We start from the raw sequence: 25268 nt of genomic DNA, 5'->3' as shown, positions 1-25268 counted from the left end.
AGCTGACTGGGAGACATTTAAAAAATCTGCATTCACTTCCAATATACATTCCTGTGTCGATATTTAGCATGAACATTGGCTATGTAAACGTGTCACGCTGTCATGACACCCTCCCACCAGCGGTGGTGCTGTTTCCCCTCTGTTCCTCAGCCTGTATTGCAGATGCCTCTAACTGACCCCCCAGAATCTCTCACTGTACTCGCAGCACGGACACCGCTCCAATCACTCACCGTCAAATTTATAGAGCGTTTTATTGCGCGGCTCAGGATTGAAGCAAGAACAGAGCAAGTTGAACAGGGGCAGTTCCCTCAACTTCTGTTTGTAGGCTGAAAGTGAAAAGAGAGATTCAGCAGTCAGAACAGCAAAAGAAGCAAAGAAAGACTTGCATTTCTACAGCACCTTTCGCGACATCCTAAAGCGCTTTACAGCCAATGAAGTTCTTTTGAAGTGGAGCCACTGCTGTAATGTAGGGAACGTGGCAGCCAACTGCACACAGCAAGATCCCACAAACAGCAATGCGATAATGACCAGATAATCTGGTTTTTATTTAAATGTTGACTGAGGGATAAATATTGGACAGGACACCAGGGATAACTCCACTGCTCTTCTTCGAAATAGTGCCATGGGATCTTTTACATCCAGCTGAGAGGGCAGACGGGGCCTCGGTTTAACGTCTCATCTGAAAGACGGCACCTCCGACAGGGCAGCACTCCCTCAGCACTGCACTGGAGTGTCAGCCTAGATTTTGTGCTCAAGTCCCTGGAGTGGGGCTTGAACCCACGACCTTCTGACGCAGAGGCGAGTGTGCTGCCCACTGAGCCACAGCTGACAGTATTCAGAGTGTGTGGTGGGATCCTCCCCCGCCCCCAGTCACTGAGACACACAACTCTTAATATTCTATTGTAGCGTTCCTAAAGATTTTATGTTAATGTGTAGCCTACAGTTACAGCCCCATACTAAAGGGACACTGACTGTTACAAGATTAATTGTTGCACCGTCACTGCTGGGACTGGGGCCATTACAGGCCTTATCACAGCAGAGTCCGTGCCGAGGACTGTGGATATTACAAGCCCTGTTACTGGGATGAGGGGATTGTCCTACGAGGACAGATTGAGTAGACTAGGCCTATATTCTCTTGAATTCAGAAAAATGAGAGGTGATCTCATTGAAACGTACAAAATTATTACAGGGCTTGATTGGGTGGATGCTGGGAGAATGTTTCCCTTGGCTGGGGAGTCTAGAACCAGGGGTCACAGTCTCAGAATAAGGGGTAGGCCATTCAGGACTGAGATGAGAAGAACTTTCTTCACACAGAGGGTGGTGAATCTTTGGAATTCTCTACCCCAGAGGGCTGTGGAGGCTCAGTCATTGGGTATATTCAAAACAGAAGTCGCTAGATTTCTGACGAGTAAGGGCATCAAGGGATATGGCGATAGGGCCGGTGAATGGAGTTGAGGCAGAAGATCAGCCATGATCTCATTGAATGGCGGAGCAGGCTCGAAGGGCCGAATGGCCGACTCCTGCTCCTGTTTCTTATGTTCTTACTGTGCAGTCAGTGCTGGGGACTGTAGATTGTGCACATCTAAGAATAATCCTTTAATTCTCATGATTTATGGTTCCGAGAGTTAAGGAACCACCTTCTTTCAGCTGTGCTTGGTGCTTTGTAATGATGAAATGGCTGCCTCCATTAGGTATCCCAATGGCGGCCATTTACTGATTATATTCCGCACTCTCTTTAGCTGGAGTGATCTGTGAAAGTCTGGTTGAAATAGTGGTGCAGTCCCTGCGGTGGGACAGGGTGCTACGTACCAGACAGTGACATGGTGACTGGATTAATCAGCGCCGACCTCACCCAGAATCAGTGAACAATGGAAGGCAGCAGCTCAGAATAGATCTCTGGGGAAAAAGAAGAGAGAAAATAAACAGATGCTGAAAATAAAGAACCGACAGGAGAATCAGCAGATTCACGAGCCTCAATCCTACATCTGGAAATACATCGGGGAAATCCGGCCTATCTCTGGATGAGAGGAATCATAGAATGGTTACAGCACAGAAGGAGACCATTCGGCCCGTTGAGCCCATGCCGTCTCTCTGCAAGAGCAGTTCAGCTAGTCCCACTCCCCCGCCCCTGCCTCCTCCCTATAGTCCTGCAAATTTTGTTTCCTTCAGGTACTTATCCAATTCCCTTTTGAAAGCAGTGATTGAATCTGCCTCCACCACCCTTTCAGGCAGTGCATTCCAGATTCTAACCACTCGCTACGTAAAAATGTTTTTTCTTATGTCACCTTTGGTTCTTTTGCCAATCACCTTAAATCTGTGTCCTCTGGTTCTCGACCCTTCCGCCAATGGGAACAGTTTCTCTCTATCTACTCTGTCCAGACCCCTCATGATTTTGAACACCTCTATCAAATCTCCTCTCAACCTTCTCTGCTCCAAGGAGAACAACCCCAGCTTCTCCAGTCTATCCACGTAACTGAAGTCCCTCATCCCTGGAATCATTCTCATCAATCTTTTCTGCACCCTCTCTAAGGCCTTCACATCCTTCCTAACCTGTGGTGCCCAGAATTGGACACAATACTCCAGTTGATGCCGAACCAGTGGTTTATAAAGGTTCATCATAACTTCCTTGCTTTTGTACTCTATGCCTCTATTTATGAAGCCCAGGATCCCGTAGCTTTTTAAACTGCTTTCTCAACCTGCCCTGCCACCTTCAATGATTTGTGCACATATACCCCCAGGTCTCTCTGTTCATGCACCCCCTTTACAATTGTACCCTTTAGTTTATATTGCCTCTCCTCATTCTTTCTACCAAAATGTATCACTTTGCACTTTTCTGTGTTAAATTTCATCTGCCACGTGTCCGCCCATTCCACCAGCCTGTCTGTCCTCTTGAAGTCTATCACTATCCTCCTCACTGTTCACTATACTTCCAAGTTTTGTGTCATCTGCAAATTTTGAAATTGTGCCCTGTACACCCACATCCAAGTCATTAATATATATCAAGAAAAGCAGTGGTCCTAGAACTGACCCCTGGGGAACACCACTGTGTACCTTCCTCCAGTCCGAAAAGTTGGTTAAACACGATTTGCCTTTAACAAATCCATGCTGGCTTTCCTTAATTAATCCACACTTGTCCAAGTGACTGTTAATTTTGTCCCAGATTATCGTTTCTAAAAGCTTCCCCACTCCTGAGGTTAAACTGACCGGCCTATAATTGCTGGGTTTAATCTTTACACCCTTTTTGAACAAGGGTGACATCGTAAGCCTGACATCGGTAGTGGGGAAAAAGCTAGAGTCCATTATAAAAGATGTAATAGCAGAGCACTTGGAAAACAGTGACAGGATCGGACAAAGTCAACATGGATTTACAAAAGGTAAATTGTGCTTGGCTAATCTTCTGGAATTTTTTGAGGATGTAACTGGTAAAATAGATAAGGGAGAACCAGTGGATGTGGTGTATTTGGACTTTCAGAAGGCTTTTGATAAGGTCCCGCATAAGAGACTAGCATGTAAAGTTAAGGCACATGGGATTGGGGGCAAGGTATTGACTTGGATAGAGAACTGGTTGGCAGACAGAAAGCAAAGAGTTGGAATAAATGGGTCTTTTTCCAGAGTGGCAGGCAGTGACTAGTGGGGTACCGTAGGGATCGGTCCTTGGACCCCAGCCATTCACAATATATATATTAATGATCTAGACGAGGAAACTAGATGTAATATCTCCAAGTTTGCAGACGACACAAAGCTGGGTGGGCGTGTGTGCTGTGAGGAGGATGCCGAGAAACTCCAGGATGATTTGGACAGGTTGGGTGATTGGGCAGAAGCATGGCAGTTGCAATATAACATGGATAAATGCAAGGTTATCCACTTTGGAATCAAAAACAGGAAGGCAGATTATCTGAATGGCAATAGATTGGGAGAAGGGGAAGTGCAACGAGACCTGGGTGTCCTTGTGCACCAGTCGCTGAAGGTAAGCATGCAGGTGCAGCAGGCGGTTAAGAAGGCAAATGGTATGTTGGCCTTTGTAGCGAGAGGGTTTGAGTACAGGAACAAGGATGTCTTGCTGCAGTTGTACAGGGCCTTGGTGAGACCACATCTTGAGTATTGTGTGCAGTTTTGGTCGCCTTATCTGAGGAAGGATGTTCTTGCCATGGAGGGAGTGCAGCGAAGATTCACCAGGCTGATACCTGGGATGGCAGGAATGACGTATGAGGAGAGATTGGGTCGATTGGGCTTATACTTGTTGGAGTTTAGAAGAATGAGAGGGGATCTCATTGAAACTTATAAAATTCTGACAGGACTAGACAGACTAGATGCAGGAAGGATGTTCCCGATGGTCGGGGAGTCCAGAACCAGGGGTCACAGTCTAAGGATAAGGGGTAAGCCATTTAGGACAGAGATGATGAGGAATTTCTTCACCCAGAGAGTGGTGAACCTGTGGAATTCTCTACCACACAAGGCAGTTGAGGCCAATTCATTAAATATATTCAAGAAGGAGTTAGATATATTTCTTAAGGCTAAAGGGATCAAGGGATATGGGGAGAAGGCAGGGACAGGGTACTGAATTTGGATGATCAGCCATGATCTCATTGAATGGCGGAGCAGGCTCGAAGGGCCGAATGGCCGACTCCTGCTCCTATCTTCAATGTTTCTATGTTCCTATGTTTCTATGAGCTCTGACTTTAGTTGACCTACCTTTCCCCCTAGTGGGAATGTTCCTCAACTGCATCGGAACTATTTCCTCTTTAAAGGCAGCCCGTTGTTCCACTACAGTTTTGCCTGCCAATCTTTGATTCCAATTTACCCGGGCCAGATCCGTTCTCATCCCACTGAAATTTGCCTTCCCCCAGTTAAACATTTTTACTCTAGATTGCTCCCTGTCCTTTTCCATAGCTAATCTAAACCTTATGATCCTATGATCACTGTTCCCTAAATGTTCCCCTACTGACACTTGCTCCAGTTGACCCACCTCATTCCCCAGAGCCAGATTTAGCAATGCTGCCTTCCTCGTTGGGCCAGAAACATACTGGTCAAGAAAGTTCTCCTGAACACACTTCAGAAATTCTTCCCCCTTTCTGCCCTTTACACTATTACTATCCCAGTCTATATTAGGATAGTTGAAGTCCCCCATTGTCACTACGCTATAGTTCTTGCATCTCTCAGTAATTTCTCTGTAGAATTGGAGCAGTCACACCAGGCAGACGGACAGAGGTGGGGTGTGTATAGAGAGTTAATGGTCACACAGCAAGGAGCTCGTTACTGCAGTCAGTGTTTGGGAATTTTTACGTCCTTGGTTATCTGCTAAAATGGTGTGATGCACCATGGAAACACCAGCACCTTGTACGGAGAGGCGAGCGGTCATCACGGTCAGCTTGACCAATCGGAATAACCGCTTCAGGCCAGCAGTAGGAAGACAGGCCAGCCAATAGTGAGCGACTCCAACAGGGCAACAATCCCAGCAATCAATGACAACGTCAATGCTCCGCCCGCAAGTGCTGGACAAAAGCCTAGACACTGCACTGAGATATCGGATCAACTCAAACCAGGTTCCAAACTTTGGTGAAACGAGAAAGATTGCAACGTTCCGTACTGAGTGATGGTAGTTGCTTTTTATTTAATTTGTTTATGGGGTGTGGGCATCGCTGGCAAGGCCAGCATTTATTGCCCATCCCTAATTGCCCTCGAGAAGGTGGTGGTGAGCCGCCTTCTTGAGCCGCTGCAGTCCGTGTGGTGAAGGTACTCCCACAGCGCTGTTGGGAAGTTCCAGAAATTTGACCCAACGAATGTTCAGTAAATGTACAAACGTGAAGTTCATTTGCCTGTGTTGTGTGTAAGGTGTTTTCTACTAAAATTAGTCCGTGTGATTAAAACAGTGTTGCTGTAGCTGCAGCGGTAGCTAGCCAGCGACTGGGCAACACGGAGTTAAAAGATTACGGTAACTTGTTTCAACATTGAATGACGCACAACAGATCCCTGGACATGGTTACGCTCGCCGATAGCTGCTTACATTAACTGGACACTCTCGCCAAGTGCCAGCAATTCCCCAGATCTAATCCTTGAATAGGAGAGGAGAGGGAGGTTCCCGAGTCACACCCTGAACTCTCTGCTATTCCAGTATAGCCTACATTAAAACCAGTCTACTTGCATTACTGGCGAAATGACTGAACTCTTTCTGAATACCAAGTGGTGTGAAACAGTGCCCCAGGCGAGATGTGTCTGCCTGTTGGGGGCAGCCTCTCCCAGCCTGGCTGGCACCTGCTTCCCGAGCTGTGCGGGATCGGCGATGGGCTGGGTTGGGTTTTCTGTTGTCTGCTGCCACCCTGTGTTCACATTCATACCACAGGACATGCTCAGCTTTCGGCAGCTCGATCCCAGTCATTAGATTTCAAGGCTTCTCCCCTTTTAAAATGTCCCTGTGTTAATGTGAAGCCTGCTACGCACATTGGGCTGAAAATCGGCCTCGGGCGGTGGTGCAGAACGGGCGGAATCGGATCTGTGACAGAGACTGTGGCCTAGAAATTGGGTTTTGGCTTAGCCAGGGCTTTAGCGCCGGAAGTTAGTGCCGGCGCTAAGTCCCCTGCGCGCGCCAAAACTTCAGTGGCGTCGCGCCCAAACGGCTGCCGGCGCTACTGAAGGGTCTTTGCGGCGGTACATCGGCGCTAACTGCCGTTTCGCGCCGCAATTCCGGCGCTGCGGCACCCGATGCGGTGCGGCAGGCTGGGGACGTGCAGGCCTCCTCCTCCCGTTAAGGAGGAGCTGCCTGCACCCGGCCGCGGCCCGCGCAAATCAGCTTAAAAATGAGCCCGGCACCTCGGACAAGTGCCGGGCTTGCATCTGTTCCGGGGGGGGAGGGGGGAGAAGTCCGGGGAGGGAGCTGCGGGCAGGCGGCCGGCGGGAAAGTGGCCGGCCGCCGCGGGGCCTTTAATGCGCCGGCGCAAACTGAAGTAAGGCACCTCTGCCAGAACGTTGCTTGCGGCTGCCACGGGCGAGGCGGCCGCAACTCAATTTCGGAGTTCGGGCGGGTTACCACGGCAACCGGGACGCTGCGCACACCGATGACGTCATCAGTGCCGGCGCAGCGCTACCGGTGCAACGCCGATTTAGGGCCCCAGGGAATTTTTAAACTGGCCATAACTCTGGCGCTAGTCCCTCTAGCGCCTCAAAAGCGGCGCTAAGGCTAGTGAATTTCTAGGCCTGTAGGTCCCGCATTGGACTCATCAGTCACCTGCAAACTCATTTTTAATGTGGAAGCAAGTCATCCTCGGTTCCGAGGGACTGCCTAAGAAGAAGGGAGAACGGGCGGAATCGAATCGGCCGCCCGTTATAGGCAGTGCCCGATATTCAGTTCTCCAACGCTGCGTATAACTGGCGGCCAATCCGATACTGCCCAAGGCCAATTTCTGGGCCCGTGTCTTTAGGCTGTTAGCAAGAGGTTTCCAGAGACTAAAGGACAGGGCCCGGGTGAACAAAAGTTTCTTTATTCGGGCGAGGGGACCACTTTCTGCTGTTCTCCGCAAACTCTGCATTCGATGACCCCACGATTCATACACTGGGGCGGTGGGGGGTGGGGGGGTTCTTGGGGGGGGGTTGGGTGTTTCTGGGGGGGGGTCGGGGGTTTCTGGGGGGGGGTCGGGTGTTTCTGGGGGGGTCGGGCGTTTCTGGGGGGGAGGGTCGGGCGTTTCTGGGGGGGTCGGGCGTTTCTGGGGGGGGTCGGGCGTTTCTGGGGGGGGTCGGGCGTTTCTGGGGGGGTCGGGCGTTTCTGGGGGAGGGGTCGGGCGTTTCTGGGGGGAGGGTCGGGGGTTTCTGGGGGGGGTCGGGGGTTTCTGGGGGGTCGGGGGTTTCTGGGGGGGGTCGGGTGTTTCTGGGGGGGGTCGGGCATTTCTGGGGGGGGTCGGGTCTTTCTGGGGGGGTCGGGTGTTTCTGGGGGGAGGGGTCGGGCGTTTCTGGGGGGAGGGTCGGGGGTTTCTGGGGGGGTCGGGGGTTTCTGGGGGGAGTCGGGCGTTTCTGGGGGGGTGTTTCTGGGGGGGTTCGGGTGTTTCTCGGGGGGGTGTTTCTGGGGGGGGTCGGGTGTTTCGGGGGGGTCAGGGGTTTCGGGGGGGTCGGGGGGGTCGGGGGTTTCTGGGGGGGGTCGGGTGTTTCTGGGGGGGTCGGGGTGTTTCTGGGGGGGGTCGGGTGTTTTGGGGGGGTCAGGGGTTTCGGGGGGGGGTCGGGGGTTTCTGGGGGGGTCGGGGGTTTCTGGGGGGGTCGGGTGTTTCTGGGGGGGTCGGGGTGTTTCTGGGGGGGGTCGGGTCTTTCTGGGGGGGTCGGGTGTTTCTGGGGGGAGGGGTCGGGTGTTTCTGGGGGGGTCGGGCGTTTCTGGGGGGTGTCGGGCGTTTCTGGGGGGGTCGGGCGTTTCTGGGGGGGGTCGGGTGTTTCTGGGGGGGGTCGGGTGTTTCTGGGGGGGTCGGGTGTTTCGGGGGGGTCGGGGTGTTTCGGGGGGGAGTCGGGTGTTTCTGGCGGGGGGGGTCGGGTGTTTCTGGGGGGGTCGGGTGTTTCTGGGGGGGTCGGGGTGTTTCTGGGGGGGTCGGGGTGTTTCTGGGGGGGTCGGGGTGTTTCGGGGGGGAGTCGGGTGTTTCTGGCGGGGTGGGTCGGGTGTTTCTGGGGTCGTCGGGTGTTTCTGGGGGGGTCGGGGTGTTTCTGGGGGGGTCGGGGTGTTTCTGGGGGGGTCGGGGTGTTTCGGGGGGGTCGGGGTGTTTCGGGGGGATTGGGTGTTTCGGGGGGGAGTCGGGTGTTTCTGGCGGGGGGGTCGGGTGTTTCTGGGGGGGTCGGGTGTTTCTGGGGGGGTCGGGTGTTTCTGGGGGGGTCGGGTGTTTATGGGGGGGTCGGGGTGTTTCTGGGGGGGTCGGGGTGTTTCGGGGGGGGAGTCAGGTGTTTCTGGCGGGGGGGTCGGGTGTTTCTGGGGGGGTCGGGTGTTTCTGGGGGGGTCGGGGTGTTTCGGGGGGGTCGGGGTGTTTCGGGGGGGTCAGGGGTTTCGGGGGGGTCGGGTGTTTCGGGGGGTCGGGGTGTTTCGGGGGGGGTCGGGGTGTTTCGGGGTGGTCAGGGGTTTCGGGGGGGTCGGGTGTTTCGGGGGGGTCGGGGTGTTTCGGGGGGGTCAGGGGTTTCGGGGGGGTCGGGTGTTTCGGGGGGGTCGGGTGTTTCGGGGGGGTCAGGGGTTTCGGGGGGGTCAGGGGTTTCGGGGGGGTCGGGTGTTTCGGGGGGGTCGGGTGTTTCGGGGGGGTCAGGGGTTTCGGGGGGTCAGGGGTTTCGGGGGGGTCGGGTGTTTCGGGGGGGTCGGGGTGTTTCGGGGGGTCAGGGGTTTCGGGGGGGTCGGGGTGTTTCGGGGGGTTCAGGGTGTTTCGGGGGGGGTCAGGGGTTTCGGGGGGGTCGGGTGTTTCGGGGGGTCGGGGTGTTTCGGGGGGGTCGGGTGTTTCTGGGGGGGTCGGGTGTTTCTGGGGGGGTCGGGGTGTTTCGGGGGGGGTCGGGTGTTTCTGGGGGGGTCGGGGTGTTTCGGAGGGGGAGTCGGGTGTTTTTGGGGGGGTCGGGTGTTTCGGGGGGGTCGGGGTGTTTCGGGGGGGGAGTCGGGTGTTTCTGGGGGGGTTCGGGTGTTTCTGGGGGGTTCGGGGTGTTTCGGGGGGGTCGGGGTGTTTCGGGGGGGTCAGGGGTTTCGGGGGGGTCAGGGGTTTCGGGGGGGTCGGGTGTTTCGGGGGGGTCGGGGTGTTTCGGGGGGGGTCGGGTGTTTCTGGGGGGGTCGGGTGTTTCTGGGGGGGTCGGGGTGTTTCTGGGGGGGTCGTGGGGGGTCGGGGTGTTTTGGGGGGGTCAGGGGTTTCGGGGGGGTCGGGTGTTTCTGGCAGGGGGGTCGGGTGTTTCGGGGGGTCGGGGTGTTTCTGGCGGGGGGGGTCGGGGTGTTTCTGGGGGGGTCGGGTGTTTCTGGGGGGGGTCGGGGTGTTTCTGGAGGGGGAGGGTGTTTCTGGGGGGAGGGTCGGGTGTTTCTGGGGGGGGTCGGGCGTTTCTGGGGGGAGGGTCGGGTGTTTCTGGGGGCGGGTCGGGTGTTTCTGGGGGGGGTCGGGGTGTTTCGGGGGGGTCGGGGTGTTTCGGGGGGGTCAGGGGTTTTGGGGGGGTCAGGGGTTTCGGGGGGGGTCAGGGGTTTCGGGGGGTTGTCAGGGGTTTCGGGGGGGGTCAGGTGTTTCTGGCGGGGGGGGGTCGGGTGTTTCGGGGGGGGTCGGGTGTTTCGGGGGTCGGGTGTTTCTGGGGGGGTCGGGGTGTTTCTGGGGGGGGTCGGGTCTTTCTGGGGGGGTCGGTTGTTTCTGGGGGGAGGGGTCGGGTGTTTCTGGGGGGGTCGGGCGTTTCTGGGGGGTGTCGGGCGTTTCTAGGGGGGGTCGGGCGCTTCTGGGGGGGTCGGGCGTTTCTGGGGGGGGTCGGGTGTTTCTGGCGGGGGTCGGGCGTTTCTGGGGGGGTCGGGCGTTTCTGGGGGGCGTCGGGTGTTTCTGGGGGGGGTCGGGCGTTTCTGGGGGGGTCGGGCATTTCTGGGGGGGGTCGGGCATTTCTGGGGGGGGTCGGGCGTTTCTGGGGGGGTCGGGCATTTCTGGGGGGGGTCGGGCGTTTCTGGGGGGGTCGGGCGTTTCTGGGGGGGGTCGGGTGTTTCTGGCGGGGGGGGTCGGGCGTTTCTGGGGGTGTCGGGCGTTTCTGGGGGGAGTCGGGCGTTTCTGGGGGGGGTCGGGTGTTTCTGGGGGGGGTCGGGTGTTTCTGGGGGGGTCGGGTGTTTCGGGGGGGTCGGGGTGTTTCGGGGGGGAGTCGGGTGTTTCTGGCGGGGGGGGTCGGGTGTTTCTGGGGGGGTCGGGTGTTTCTGGGGGGGTCGGGGTGTTTCTGGGGGGGTCGGGGTGTTTCTGGGGGGGTCGGGGTGTTTCGGGGGGGAGTCGGGTGTTTCTGGCGGGGTGGGTCGGGTGTTTCTGGGGTCGTCGGGTGTTTCTGGGGTCGTCGGGTGTTTCTGGGGGGGGTCGGGTGTTTCTGGGGGGGGTCGGGTGTTTCTGGGGGGGTCGGGTGTTTCGGGGGGGATTGGGTGTTTCGGGGGGGAGTCGGGTGTTTCTGGCGGGGGGGTCGGGTGTTTCTGGGGGGGTCGGGTGTTTCTGGGGGGGTCGGGTGTTTCTGGGGGGGTCGGGTGTTTATGGGGGGGTCGGGGTGTTTCTGGGGGGGTCGGGGTGTTTCGGGGGGGAGTCGGGTGTTTCTGGCGGGGGGGTCGGGTGTTTCTGGGGGGGTCGGGTGTTTCTGGGGGGGTCGGGGTGTTTCGGGGGGGTCGGGGTGTTTCGGGGGGGTCAGGGGTTTCGGGGGGGTCGGGTGTTTCGGGGGGTCGGGGTGTTTCGGGGGGGTTCGGGGGGGTCGGGGTGTTTCGGGGGGGTCAGGGGTTTCGGGGGGGTCGGGTGTTTCGGGGGGGTCGGGGTGTTTCGGGGGGGTCAGGGGTTTCGGGGGGGTCGGGTGTTTCGGGGGGGTCGGGTGTTTCGGGGGGGTCAGGGGTTTCGGGGGGGTCAGGGGTTTCGGGGGGGTCGGGTGTTTCGGGGGGGTCGGGGTGTTTCGGGGGGGTCAGGGGTTTCGGGGGGGTCAGGGGTTTCGGGGGGGTCGGGTGTTTCGGGGGGGTCGGGGTGTTTCGGGGGGGGTCGGGTGTTTCTGGGGGGGTCGGGTGTTTCTGGGGGGGTCGGGGTGTTTCTGGGGGGGTCGTGGGGGGTCGGGGTGTTTTGGGGGGGTCAGGGGTTTCGGGGGGGTCGGGTGTTTCTGGCAGGGGGGTCGGGTGTTTCGGGGGGTCGGGGTGTTTCTGGCGGGGGGGGTCGGGGTGTTTCTGGGGGGGTCGGGTGTTTCTGGGGGGGGTCGGGGTGTTTCTGGAGGGGGAGGGTGTTTCTGGGGGGAGGGTCGGGTGTTTCTGGGGGGGGTCGGGCGTTTCTGGGGGGAGGGTCGGGTGTTTCTGGGGGCGGGTCGGGTGTTTCTGGGGGGGGTCGGGGTGTTTCGGGGGGGTCGGGGTGTTTCGGGGGGGTCAGGGGTTTTGGGGGGGTCAGGGGTTTCGGGGGGGGTCAGGGGTTTCGGGGGGTTGTCAGGGGTTTCGGGGGGGGTCAGGTGTTTCTGGCGGGGGGGGGTCGGGTGTTTCGGGGGGGGTCGGGTGTTTCGGGGGTCGGGTGTTTCTGGGGGGGTCGGGGTGTTTCTGGGGGGGGTCGGGTCTTTCTGGGGGGGTCGGTTGTTTCTGGGGGGAGGGGTCGGGTGTTTCTGGGGGGGTCGGGCGTTTCTGGGGGGTGTCGGGCGTTTCTAGGGGGGGTCGGGCGCTTCTGGGGGGGTCGGGCGTTTCTGGGGGGGGTCGGGTGTTTCTGGCGGGGGTCGGGCGTTTCTGGGGGGGTCGGGCGTTTCTGGGGGGCGTCGGGTGTTTCTGGGGGGGGTCGGGCGTTTCTGGGGGGGTCGGGCATTTCTGGGGGGGGTCGGGCATTTCTGGGGGGGGTCGGGCGTTTCTGGGGGGGTCGGGCATTTCTGGGGGGGGTCGGGCGTTTCTGGGGGGGTCGGGCGTTTCTGGGGGGGGTCGGGTGTTTCTGGCGGGGGGGGTCGGGCGTTTCTGGGGGTGTCGGGCGTTTCTGGGGGGAGTCGGGCGTTTCTGGGGGGGGTCGGGTGTTTCTGGGGGGGGTCGGGTGTTTCTGGGGGGGTCGGGTGTTTCGGGGGGGTCGGGGTGTTTCGGGGGGGAGTCGGGTGTTTCTGGCGGGGGGGGTCGGGTGTTTCTGGGGGGGTCGGGGTGTTTCTGGGGGGGTCGGGGTGTTTCTGGGGGGGTCGGGGTGTTTCGGGGGGGAGTCGGGTGTTTCTGGCGGGGTGGGTCGGGTGTTTCTGGGGTCGTCGGGTGTTTCTGGGGGGGTCGGGGTGTTTCTGGGGGGGTCGGGGTGTTTCGGGGGGGTCGGGGTGTTTCGGGGGGATTGGGTGTTTCGGGGGGGGAGTCGGGTGTTTCTGGCGGGGGGGTCGGGTGTTTCTGGGGGGGTCGGGTGTTTCTGGGGGGGTCGGGTGTTTCTGGGGGGGTCGGGTGTTTATGGGGGGGTCGGGGTGTTTCTGGGGGGGTCGGGGTGTTTCGGGGGGGAGTCGGGTGTTTCTGGCGGGGGGGTCGGGTGTTTCTGGGGGGGTCGGGTGTTTCTGGGGGGGTCGGGGTGTTTCGGGGGGGTCGGGGTGTTTCGGGGGGGTCAGGGGTTTCGGGGGGGTCGGGTGTTTCGGGGGGTCGGGGTGTTTCGGGGGGGTCGGGGTGTTTCGGGGGGGTCAGGGGTTTCGGGGGGGTCGGGTGTTTCGGGGGGGTCGGGGTGTTTCGGGGGGGTCAGGGGTTTCGGGGGGGTCGGGTGTTTCGGGGGGGTCGGGTGTTTCGGGGGGGTCAGGGGTTTCGGGGGGGTCAGGGGTTTCGGGGGGGTCGGGTGTTTCGGGGGGGTCGGGTGTTTCGGGGGGGGTCAGGGGTTTCGGGGGGGTCAGGGGTTTCGGGGGGGTCGGGTGTTTCGGGGGGGTCGGGGTGTTTCGGGGGGGTCAGGGGTTTCGGGGGGGTCGGGGTGTTTCGGGGGGGTCAGGGTGTTTCGGGGGGGTCAGGGGTTTCGGGGGGGTCGGGTGTTTCGGGGGGTCGGGGTGTTTCGGGGGGGTCGGGTGTTTCTGGGGGGGTCGGGTGTTTCTGGGGGGGTCGGGGTGTTTCGGGGGGGGTCGGGTGTTTCTGGGGGGGTCGGGGTGTTTCGGAGGGGGAGTCGGGTGTTTTTGGGGGGGTCGGGTGTTTCGGGGGGGTCGGGGTGTTTCGGGGGGGGAGTCGGGTGTTTCTGGGGGGGGTCGGGTGTTTCTGGGGGGTTCGGGGTGTTTCGGGGGGGGTCGGGGTGTTTCGGGGGGTCAGGGGTTTCGGGGGGGTCAGGGGTTTCGGGGGGGGTCAGGGGTTTCGGGGGCGTCAGGGGTTTCGGGGGGGTGTCAGGGGTTTCGGGGGGGTGGTCGGGGGTTTCGGGCGGGGGCGGATGTTGGGACACTTGCATCGTACCTTTGATCTGGGGGAGGTGCGTTCATCACAGACTCGGGCAGCCTGGAGACGAGACCACTGCCTGGGCTGCCCTGTTGGTCCCCTAGAGGATTAGTCTGGGGAATTAATAATGGGAAACAGGGAAATGGCGGAGACTTTGAACAAATATTTTGTATCGGTCTTCACGGTCGAAGACACTAAAAGCATCCCAATAATGGCTAATCAAGGGGCTATTGGGGCGGGGGGGGGGGGACTTGAAACAATCACTGTCACTAGAGAGAAAGTACTTGGCAAACTAATGGGGCTAAAGGCCGACAAGTCCCCTGGACCCGATGGCCTGCATCCTAGGGTCTTAAAAGAGGTGGCTGCAGAGATAGTGGATGCATTGGTTGTAATCTACCAATATTCCCTGGATTCTGGAGAGGTCCCAGGGGACTGGAAAACCACAAATGTAACGCCCCTATTCAAGAAAGGAGGGAGACAGAAAGCAGGCAACTATCGACCAGTTAGCCTAACATCTGTCATTGGGAAAATGCTGGAGTCCATCATTAAACAAGTGATAGCAGGACATTTAGAAAATCATAATATAGTCAAGCAGAGTCAACATCGTTTTATGGATATCATGTTTGACAAATTTGCTAGAGTTCTTTGAGGATGTAACAAGCAGGGTGGATAAAGGGGAACCAGTAGATGTAGTGTATTTGGATTTCCAGAAGGCATTCGATAAGGTGCCACATAAAAGGTTACTACACAAGAGCTCACGGGGTTGGGGGTAATATATTAGCATGGATAGAGGATTGGCTAACTGACAGAAAACAGAGTCGGAATAAATGGGTCATTTTCAGGTTGGTAAACTGTAACTAGTGGGTGCTGCAGGAATCAGCTGGGGCCTCAACTATTTATATTAATAACTTGGATGAAGGGACCGAGTGTAATGTAGCCAAATTTGCTGATGATACAAAGATAGGTGGGAAAGCAAATTGTGTGGAGGACGCAAAGAATCTCCAAAGGGATATAGATCGGCTAAGTGAGTGGGCAAAAATCTGGCAGATGGAGTTTAATGTGGGAAAATGCGAGGTTATCCACTTTGGTAGGAATAATAAAAAAGATTATTTAAATGGAGAGAGATTACACAATGCTGAGGTACGGAGGGACCTGGGGGTCCTTGTACATGAATCACAAAAGGTTAGCATGCAGGTGCAACAAGTAATTAGGAAGGCAAATGGAGTGTTGGCCTTTATTGCAAAGGGAATGGAGTATAAAAGTAGGGAAGTCCTGCTACAACTGTACAGGGCGTTGGTGAGACCACACCTGGAGTACTGCGTACAGTTTTGGTCTCCTTATTTACGGAAGGAGATACTTGCATTGGAGGCAGTTCAGAAAAGGTTCACGAGGTTGATTCCGGAGATGAAATTAAAGCACATGGGATTGGGGGTAATATACTGGCATGGATTGAAAATTGGTTAACAGACAGGAAACAGAGAGTAGGAATAAACGGGTCGTTTTCGGGTGGCAAGCGGTGACGAGTGGGGTACCACAGGGATCGGTGCTTGGGCCCCAGCTATCCACAATATATATCAATGATTTGGATGAGGGAACCAAATGTAATATTTCCAAGTTTGCTGACGACACGAAACTTGGTGAGATTGTGAGTTGCGAGGAGGATGCAAAGGGGCTTCAAGGCGATTTAGACAAGTTGAGTGAGTGGGCAAATACATGGCTGACGCAATATAACGTGGATAAATGTGAAGTTATCCACTTTGGTAGGAAAAACAGAAAGTCAGAGTATTATTTAAACGGTGATAGATTGGGAAATGTTGATGTACAAAGGGACCTGGGAGTACTTGTACACCAGTCACTGAAAGCAAACATGCAGGTGCAGCAAGCAGTTAGGAAGGCAAATGGTATGTTGGCCTTCATTGCAAGAGGATTTGAGTACAGGAGCAAGGATGTCTTACTACAGTTATACAGGGCCTTGGTGAGACCACACCTGGAGTACTGTGTACAGTTTTGGTCTCCTTACCTAAGAAAGGATATACTTGCCATAGAGGGAGTGCAGCGAAGGTTCACCAGACTGATTCCTGGGATGGCAGGACTGTCGTATGAGGAGGGATTGGGTCGACTAGAGTTTAGAAGAATGAGAGGGGATCTCATTGAAACATATAAAATTCTGACAGGGCTAGACAGACTGGATGCAGGGAGGATGTTTCCCCTGGTTGGGGGGGTCTAGAACGAGGGGTCACAGTCTCAGGATATGGGGTAGGACATTTAGGACTGAGATGAGGAAAAATTTCTTCACTCAGAGGGTGGTGAACCTGTGGAATTCTCTACCACAGAAGGCTGTGGAGGCCAAGTCACTGAATATATTTAAGAAGGAGATAGATAGATTTCTAGACACAAAAAGCATCAAGGGGTATGGGGAGAGAGTGGGAATATGATTTTGAGATAGAGGATCAGCCATGATCATATTGAATGGCGGAGCAGGCTCGAAGGGATGAATGGCCGACTCCTGCTCCTGTTTTCTATGTTTCTATAAAGGGGTTGTCTTATGAAGAAAGGTTGAGCAGGTTGGGCCTACACTCATCGGAGTTTAGAAGAATGAGAGGGGATCTTATTGAAACATATAAGATTCTGAGGGGGCTTGACAGGGTGGATGCTGAGAGGATGTTTCCCCTCGTGGGGGAATCTAGAACTAGGGGGCATAGTTTCAGAATAAGGGGTCGCCCATTTAAGACGGAGATGAGGAGGAATTCCTTCTCTGAGGGTTGTGAATCTGTGGAATTCTCTTCCCCAGAGAGCTGTGGAGGCGGGTCGTTGAATATATTTAAGGTGGAGATAGACAGATTTTTGAACGATAAGGGAGTCGAGGGTTATGGGGAGCGGGCAGGGAAGTGGAGTTGAGGCCAAGATCAGATCAGCCATGATCTTATTGAATGGCGGAGCAGGCTCGAGGGGCCGAATGACCTACTCCTGCTCCTACATCTTATGTTCTTGAGTCTGAACTCGCTGGATCTGCTGTGAGGCCGACAGAAGCTGCGCCCCAGAATCAGCTTCAGCGGGTGGGATATTGGGACTTTGCCACAACGTTCGGCAGAGCTGGAAAGGACAATCTGTCCAGTCAATGGCTAGTGCGAAAGGGTGCGTCTCACCAGCTGGACTCACCTCCGAGATCTCCATTCCCGATCACACAGCTCCCATAATGTATGCACGAAGGACCTTGGACACAGCCCTAGAGCGGAGGAGTTCTCGGGGTTACTGGTGGGGATTAATGGCAGTGTGCCCTGGGGATGTAGAGGATTTTAGGTTTAGCTGCTTCAAGCACAATATTCAGCCATAGTGTCCATTTGAGTTATTGGTCGCTAAATTGGTCCATTGTTTTCAGTATAAACAGCTATCAGGTGTGGTGTAGACCAGGCTATTGATTCACCTGGTTAGCACAATGACCAAAGACCAGGACACCAAGTTAGGTAGCTCAGTAAACAGTGTGGATGGGAGCAGGAAGTTGCAAAGGGACATTGACAGATTCAGTGAGTGGCCAAATCTGTGGCAGCTGGAGTTCAACGTGGAGAAAGTGTGAGGTCACCCACTGTGAAACCATGAATGATTATCAAATGGTGAGAAGCTGGGAACTGTGGAGGAGCAGAGAGATTTATGGGTCCAAGTACAGAAATCACTACAAACCAGTAGACAGGTTAAAAAAAGAATTAAAAAGGCTAATGGAATGTCACAAGGGGCTGGAATACGAAGGGGGGAAGTTGTGCTACAGTTTATAGAAAGCTCTGGTCAGACCCCATCTGGACAGTGCGTTCAGTTCTGGGCCCCACCCCTCAGGAAGGAGATATTGGCCTTGGAGGGGGCAGCGCAGATTCACCAGAATGATCCCGGGGCTGAAAGGGTTAAATTCCGAGGCCAGGTTGCACAGGCTGGGCTTGTATTCCCTCGAGTTTAGAAGATTAAGGGGTGATCTGATCGAGGTGTCTAAGATGATTAAAGGAGTTGATCGGGTGGAGAGAGAGAAACTATTTCCTCTGGTGGGGGGAGTCCAGAACAGGGGGGCATCACCTTAAAATTAGAGCCAGGCCGTTCAGGGGTGATGTCAGGAAGCACTTCTTCACACAAAGGGGAGTGGAAATCTGGGACTCTCTCCCCCCAAAAGGCTGTGGATACTGGGGGTCAATTGGAGCGCTCAAGACCGAGATCGATAGATTTTTGGTGGGTAAGGGTATCGAGGGATACAAAACAGGCGGGTAAATGGGGTTAAGGTGCAGATCAGCCATGACCTGATTGAATGGCAGAGCAGGCCCGAGGTTCCACTTTCACCTGCACTGATTCTTGTAAATTCAAGGACCTTCCATTTCCCACAAGGCTCCAAGGGGGCCGGAAATGAGGTCACAGGAGGTGTCGGCCCATCTTGCTCTTGGTCTGGTCCCCCCCAGTTGCAGCTATCCCCAGCTTTTCAGATCACTCGTGTTTCAGCCTAAACTTGTGCTACAGCTAAAGCACCACTCTCCTGTAAGAGCAGCAACTCCTCTCGCAACCCTCAGGGTTCCGCCATGCTGCTTAGTTACACAGCCTCCATTTTAAACGCCGGGAGCCATTTTGGGAAGGAGTGATTCTCTAAATGGGTTTTGGAAACACAAAACATAACCGCCGCCGCCGCCCCCTCCCCCGTCACAACCCGACCATATTTAGATTGATGTCCCTCTGCTGCCTTTAGATTCCTCCTCACTGGGCCGCTTGCCTGATCGCGGGCGAGAGAGGAGATGGGCCACGTTCTTCTAGGCCTCTCTGACCAGCTGCTAGGATTTACGAGCTGGGGCGGAGGGTGGGGAGTGGAGGGGGGTGGAAGAGAGAGAGAAGCCACTCAAACGGGATGGGAATCTGCGGCCCCGCTTTTTGCCTCCTTTTTCATGAGAAACCCAGAATTCCCGTCACAGCCGGGTTAGAGGAACCTGCGCTGTAGCTGGTGGCATAAAAAAAACACACACAGGCCCAAAGTGAAAGACTTCGCCCCTAATCTACACAGGCCCCCAGCACAGGCGGCAGCCTCACAACAGACAGCTCCTCCCCATCATCCAGCTCCAGCCTTTCAATCGCATTGCAATCTGTCTCCCCATCACTACTCCCACTGGGGTAATAATAGGATTAAACCCAGCACTGACGCAACCCTGGAGTAAAATCGCTGAACACGAGGCCAAGTCAGGAATATTGAAAAACCCTCTCAGCACAAAGGCAAATTCACCACAATAAAACCTTCCAGAATCATCTATGCAGGCTGGGAAGGTGAACAGCATTTTTCACCGGCTGTCTCGATAGAATTCATGAATGAAAACAATGCTTAAACAATGCGGGAGTGATGCTCGCCACCTCCCCAAACACGCTGGATTAAAAGACATACAAACTGAACTTGACCATTTTCAATATAGCCGACACCATTTTCTAATGACCATGCTTGTGTGCTGCCAGAGAGCACCGTCAAATACAACTCGGCACCAGAAACCGCACCAGCTGGAATATAATGCAGGGCCTGGGTGGGGCAGGCAGCTCGCAGGCAGATCTTCCACCTCCAGCCCAGACATTCGAGATGGAAGGCTCCAGTCTGCGCACTGGAAAGGGTCTTGGGGGAATTGAATGATACAGATCTCAATCCAGCCCTAGTGTGTGTCTCGACAAGAAACACTGCGCATAAATCAGAGCAAATTCATTAAATTCACAGCCCCACACGAGGCTTCACAGGTGGCGAATTGAGAGATTAGGGCACAGCAGTTCAGTGTGCATTTAACCTGGAATCTATCTGGGAGTGTTTGATGGGACAGTGTAGAGGGAGCTTTACTCTGTATCTAACCCGTGCTGCACCTGCCCTGGGAGTGTTTGATGGACAGTGTAGAGGGAGCTTTACTCTGTATCTAACCCGTGCTGTACCTGCCCTGGGAGTGTTTGATGGGACAGTGTAGAGGGGGCTTTACTCTGTATCTAACCTGTGCTGTACCTGCCCTGGGAGTGTTTGATGGACAGTGTAGAGGGAGCTTTACTCTGTATCTAACCCGTGCTGTACCTGCCCTGGGAGTGTTTGATGGGACAGTGTAGAGTGAGCTTTACTCTGTATCTAACCCGTGCTGTACCTGCCCTGGGAGTGTTTGATGGGACAGTGTAGAGGGAGCGTTACTCTGTATCTAACCCGTGCTGTACCTGCCCTGGGAGTGTTTGATGGGACAGTGTAGAGGGAGCTTTACTCTGTATCTAACCCGTGCTGTACCTGCCCTGGGAGTGTTTGATGGGACAGTGTAGAGGGAACTTTACTCTGTATCTAACCCGTGCTGTACCTGCCCTGGGAGTGTTTGAAAGAGCACAATTTGAAAGATTGAAAGCACTGTGGTCCACAGCACTGATGTCCCAATCAGAATGTTAACTCAATAATTATTGTGATTCGGGGAAATAACCCTGTGAGAAGATGAGAAAATCACCAGTTTAGAGGAATACAAACTCGCTGGGTGCAGATGAACTCATCAAGGGACAAGAGCTTGGAAGAGGCTCTTGTTTGGAATGGATTCCTGTAATCTTGTAGGGAGACAATGACAATAACACCCTCTCTCTGATGCCAGACCTTCTGCACATCCGTCCACAGACCATGTCAGCATGTGTCGGAGACACGGGTTATGTTAAAACGAATCAAGAGGCGTGTAGAAGGGAGTTAAATATCGGAGCCAAACCTTGTGGTTCAGGCAGCAGCCCACCAGACCACAGTGTCACATGGTCCAATCGGAGTGCTGAAAGATTGGAACATTACAGAGCTGTGCAGTCTCCGAGCAGAGGCATCAATCCAGAGTCAAATCATACGTCAGAAGATGGGAGGCTCAACGAGGCAGGAACCGGAGAGAAAAATCCAATTAAAAAAATTGTCTTCATTGTACAGACAGACAGACAGACAGACACTGACACAGACACACACACAGCCACAGACAGACAGACACTGACACAGGCCCACACACAGCCACAGACAGACAGACACTGACACAGACACACACACAGCCACAGACAGACAGACACTGACATAGGCCCACACACAGCCACAGACAGACAGACACTGACACAGACACACACACAGAATGACACAGACACACACACAGAAAGACAGACAGACACACACACAGAGTGACACAGACACACACACAGAAAGACAGACAGACACTGACACAGGCCCACACAGAATGACACAGACACACACACAGAAAGACAGACACACACACACAAAGACAGACAGACACTGACACAGGCCCACACACACACACAGAAAGACAGACAGACACTGACACAGGCCCACACACACACACAGAAAGACAGACAGACACTGACACAGGCCCACACAGAATGACACAGACACACACACAGAAAGACAGACACACACACACAAAGACAGACAGACACTGACACAGGCCCACACACACACACAGAAAGACAGACAGACACTGACACAGGCCCACACACACACACAGAAAGACAGACAGACACTGACACAGGCCCACACAGAATGACACAGACACACACACAGAAAGACAGACACACACACACAAAGACAGACAGACACTGACACAGGCCCACACACACACACAGAAAGACAGATATAGACAGACAGACACTGACACAGGCCCACACACAGAATGACACAGACACACACACAGAAAGACAGACAGACACACACACAGAGTGACACAGACACACACACAGAAAGACAGACAGACACTGACACAGACACACACACAGAATGACACAGACACACACACAGAAAGACAGACACACACACACAAAGACAGACAGACACTGACACAGGCCCACACACACACACAGAACGACAGATATAGACAGACAGACACTGACACAGGCCCACACACAGAATGACACAGACACACACACAGAACGACAGATATAGACAGACAGACACTGGGACGGGCTGCAGCCCACACCGTGAATCTCCGGTTCTCCTCTCAGTCTCATTTTGTCCGTTCCACTGAGACACGATCCTTTTTAGAAAATTAAATGAAACCTTTTTTTTAAAAACCTGCAGCTAGAAATCTCCGTCCCCCATTAATAACGGGCATATGCGACAAGCTGTCTTCAATCCCAGCACACCTCCCCCAGTTGCACAAAAAACCTCATAGAATTCATTCCAATCCGTTACATTTCATACAAAAACACAATGATCAACAGATTTATTCATGCACTGACTTAGAGATTGTAATTAAATTATTTCAATTGCTCGATGCATCTCTAAAAACAATCTCAACCTCAAATGTTAAAACTAAAAAATGTAAAAATCAATCTTCATCAAACCACAGCCCAAAGCAGGAAAATCCATATTGCATTTATTTAAAATAATGCAGAACAATCTAGGTTATTATATGTAAAAATATACCCGGATTTCAGGCAATATTGCAATAGATGCGATGGCAGAGTCTGTTCGTATCTCACTGCAGAATTGGTGAATTCTGTCAATAATCTCCTGCCTTTTGTCTTGTCTTCACTTACCGCAGCCCTCAGCCAGAAAAGGAGCTAAGAGTCTGTCCAGGGAAAAAGCAACTTCTAACCTCCAGCCTCCCCATTACATCACCTCTCCGCCACCTGATTGGACCAAAAACCAGACAGAACACTGATTGGCCGGCCAAAGAAAAGCCTGGCTCTTGTAGGATTAACCCCTGAGTGAAACCCAGCTCGTTCCTGCATCTCTCCCCGCGACATTTGAATCGGTTTCACATCGAGGAATGTCTCTCAGAGGGCAGGAGCATCGGTCATTGTCCAGGAGAGGGTCCCCACTCCCAACCCCAAGGTCCTCCATCGGAGAAAGCACAGCTCTCGCTGCCTCCAATTCCCAGTGGGTGGCTGCACTGATCCCGACAGGTGAGCGGCGATCCAGGTGCTCACTGGTCCACAGCCCAGCTGGGAGAAGGGCTCCAGTGAGCCTCAGAGACCCTGGATTCAGGAAGGCACAATGGGCCGGTGCTGACCAGTCACTGAGCCCTGCAAACTGAGGGGGGGAGGGGGGGGGGGTCAGGTAGGGACCAGCTCACCCTCCGTCCCCTCACCGCCCATCCCCTCACCCTCCGTCCCCTCACCCTCCACCCCTCCTCCCCTCACCGCCCGCACCTCACCCTCCGTCCCCTCACCGCCATCCCCTCACCCTCCGTCCCCTCACCGCCCATCCCCTCACCCTCCGCCCCCTCACCGCCCATCCCCTCACCCTCCGCCCCCTCACTGCCCATCCCCTCACCCTCCGCCCCCTCACCGCCCATCCCCTCACCCTCCGCCCCCTCACCACCCATCCCCTCACCCTCCGCCCCCTCACCGCCCATCCCCTCACCCTCCGCCCCCTCACCGCCCATCCCCTCACCCTCCGCCCCCTCACCGCCCATCCCCTTACCCTCCGCCCCCTCACCGCCCATCCCCTCATCCTCCGTCCCCTCACCGCCCATCCCCTTACCCTCCGCCCCCTCACCGCCCATCCCCTCATCCTCTGCCCCCTCACCGCCCATCCCCTCACCCTCCGCCCCCTCACCGCCCACTCGCTCACCCTCCGCCCCCTCACCGCCCATCCCCTCACCCTTCGCCCCCTCACCCTCCGCCCCCTCACCGCCCATCCCCTCACCCTCCATCCCCTCACCGCCCATCCCCTCACCCTCCGCCCCCTCACCCTCCGCCCCTCACCCTCCGCCCCCTCACCCTCTGCCCCTCACCCTCTGCCCCCTCACCCTCCGCCCCCTCACCCTCTGCCCCTCACCCTCCGCCCCTCACCCTTCACCCCTCCCCCTCCTCCCCTCCCCCTCCTCCCCCTCACCCTCCGCCCCCTCACCCTTCGCCCCCTCCCCCTCCTCCCCCTCACACTCTGCCCCCTCACCCTCCACCCCTCACCCTCCTCCCCTCCCCTTCTCCCCTCACCCTCCACCCCTCACCCTCCATCCCCTTACCCTCCTCCCCTCACCCTCCACCCCTCACCCTCCATTCCCTCACCCTCCCCTCACCCTCCTCCCCTCACCCTCCTCCCCTCACCCTCCACCCCTCACCCACTGCCCCCTCACCCTCCACCTCCTCACCCTCCTCCCCAAACCCTCAGCTCCCACACTGCCCGCTCCTCACCCTCCTCCCCTCACCCTCCTCCCCTCACCCTCTGCCCCCTCACCCTCTACCCCCTCACCCTCTGCCCCTCACCCTCTGCCCCTCATCCTCCACCCCTCATCTGCCACCCCTCACCCTCCACCCCTCATCCTCTGCCCCTCCTCCCCTCACCGTCCGCCCCTCACCCTCTGTCCCCTCACTCTCTGACCCCTCACCCTCCGTCCATCCCCCTCCCCTTTTCCACCTCACCGCCCACCCCTCACTCCCCTCACACTCCTCCCCTCACCCTCTGTCCCCTCACCCTCCGTCCCCTCACCCTCTGTCCCCTCACCCTCCGCCCCCTCACCCTCCACCCCCTCACTCTCTGCCCCTCCTCTCCTCCCCCTCACCTTCCGCCCCTCACCTCCACTCTGACCCTCACCCTCCACACCTGGGGGGTCACTCACTGTCTTGGGGGGGTCAGGGTTCACTCACTGTCCTGGGGGGTCACTCACTGTCCTGGGGTGTCAGGGGTTGACGTAAGAAAACTACTAAGCACTTGGTTTGACTATAAAACAAGGCTTTAATCAACTGTTTCACAACCATGAGTTTCTAGTTACATCACTAGTTCCTGGTTACAAAATCATCCTGAGCAAGCTGGGCCCACGCCCGAGTATTTATACTTTCCTTGGACGTGCCACCAGCTGGCTGCCCAGTGTTATCTCATGAGTCATTTCTACATGAATGGTAAGATTCATGACAGGGGTCACTCACTGTCCTGGGGGTCACTCACTGCCCTGGGGGTCACTCACTGTCCCGGGGATCACTCACTGTCCCGGGGGTCACTCACTGTCCCGGGGGTCACTCACTGTCCCGGGGGTCACTCACTGTCCCGGGGATCACTCACTGTCCCGGGGGTCACTCACTGTCCCGGGGGTCACTCACTGTCCCGGGGATCACTCACTGTCCTGGGAGTCACTCACTGTCCCAGGGGTCACTCACTGTCCCGGGGGTCACTCACTGTCCCGGGGGTCACTCACTGTCCTGGGAGTCACTCACTGCCCTGGGGGTCACTCACTGTCCCGGGGGGTTATTCGCTGCCAGAGAGACCCTCACTGTATCAGTTAAAGTCTGTCGCACTAGCCCCCACCCACAGGGGAAAACAATTCCCAAACTACATCGGCAA

At 56.0% G+C, this 25268-nt stretch overlaps 1 protein-coding gene across 3 annotated transcripts in view; it reads right to left on the bottom strand.

Moving 5' to 3' along the window:
• LOC147120825 (stathmin-4-like) overlaps positions 1 to 22609 on the bottom strand; it is a 30118-nt gene extending 7509 nt beyond the window's left edge. Inside the window, exons 1-3 of one of the 3 annotated variants that reach the window (XM_085979024.1) lie at positions 22523 to 22609; positions 1810 to 1896; positions 231 to 326 (exon numbers count right to left, since the gene is read on the bottom strand). In XM_085979024.1, coding sequence (XP_085835150.1) covers positions 231 to 326; positions 1810 to 1822 — 109 coding nt within the window. In that variant the 5' untranslated portion in view covers positions 1823 to 1896; positions 22523 to 22609. Of the gene's footprint in view, positions 1 to 230; positions 327 to 1809; positions 1897 to 22409 lie in introns of all 3 variants that reach the window. The other 2 variants (XM_085979015.1, XM_085979035.1) reach the window with 2 other exon arrangements.
• Positions 22610 to 25268: the final 2659 nt, after the last annotated feature.

This window comes from Somniosus microcephalus, chromosome 3, assembly GCF_052327205.1.
Source record: "Somniosus microcephalus isolate GS21.2 chromosome 3, FLI_Smic_1.0, whole genome shotgun sequence".
Taxonomy (NCBI): domain Eukaryota; kingdom Metazoa; phylum Chordata; class Chondrichthyes; order Squaliformes; family Somniosidae; genus Somniosus; species Somniosus microcephalus.
Note: the sequence above shows the minus strand (reverse complement) of the source record. Positions and strands in the feature narration are given on the sequence as shown.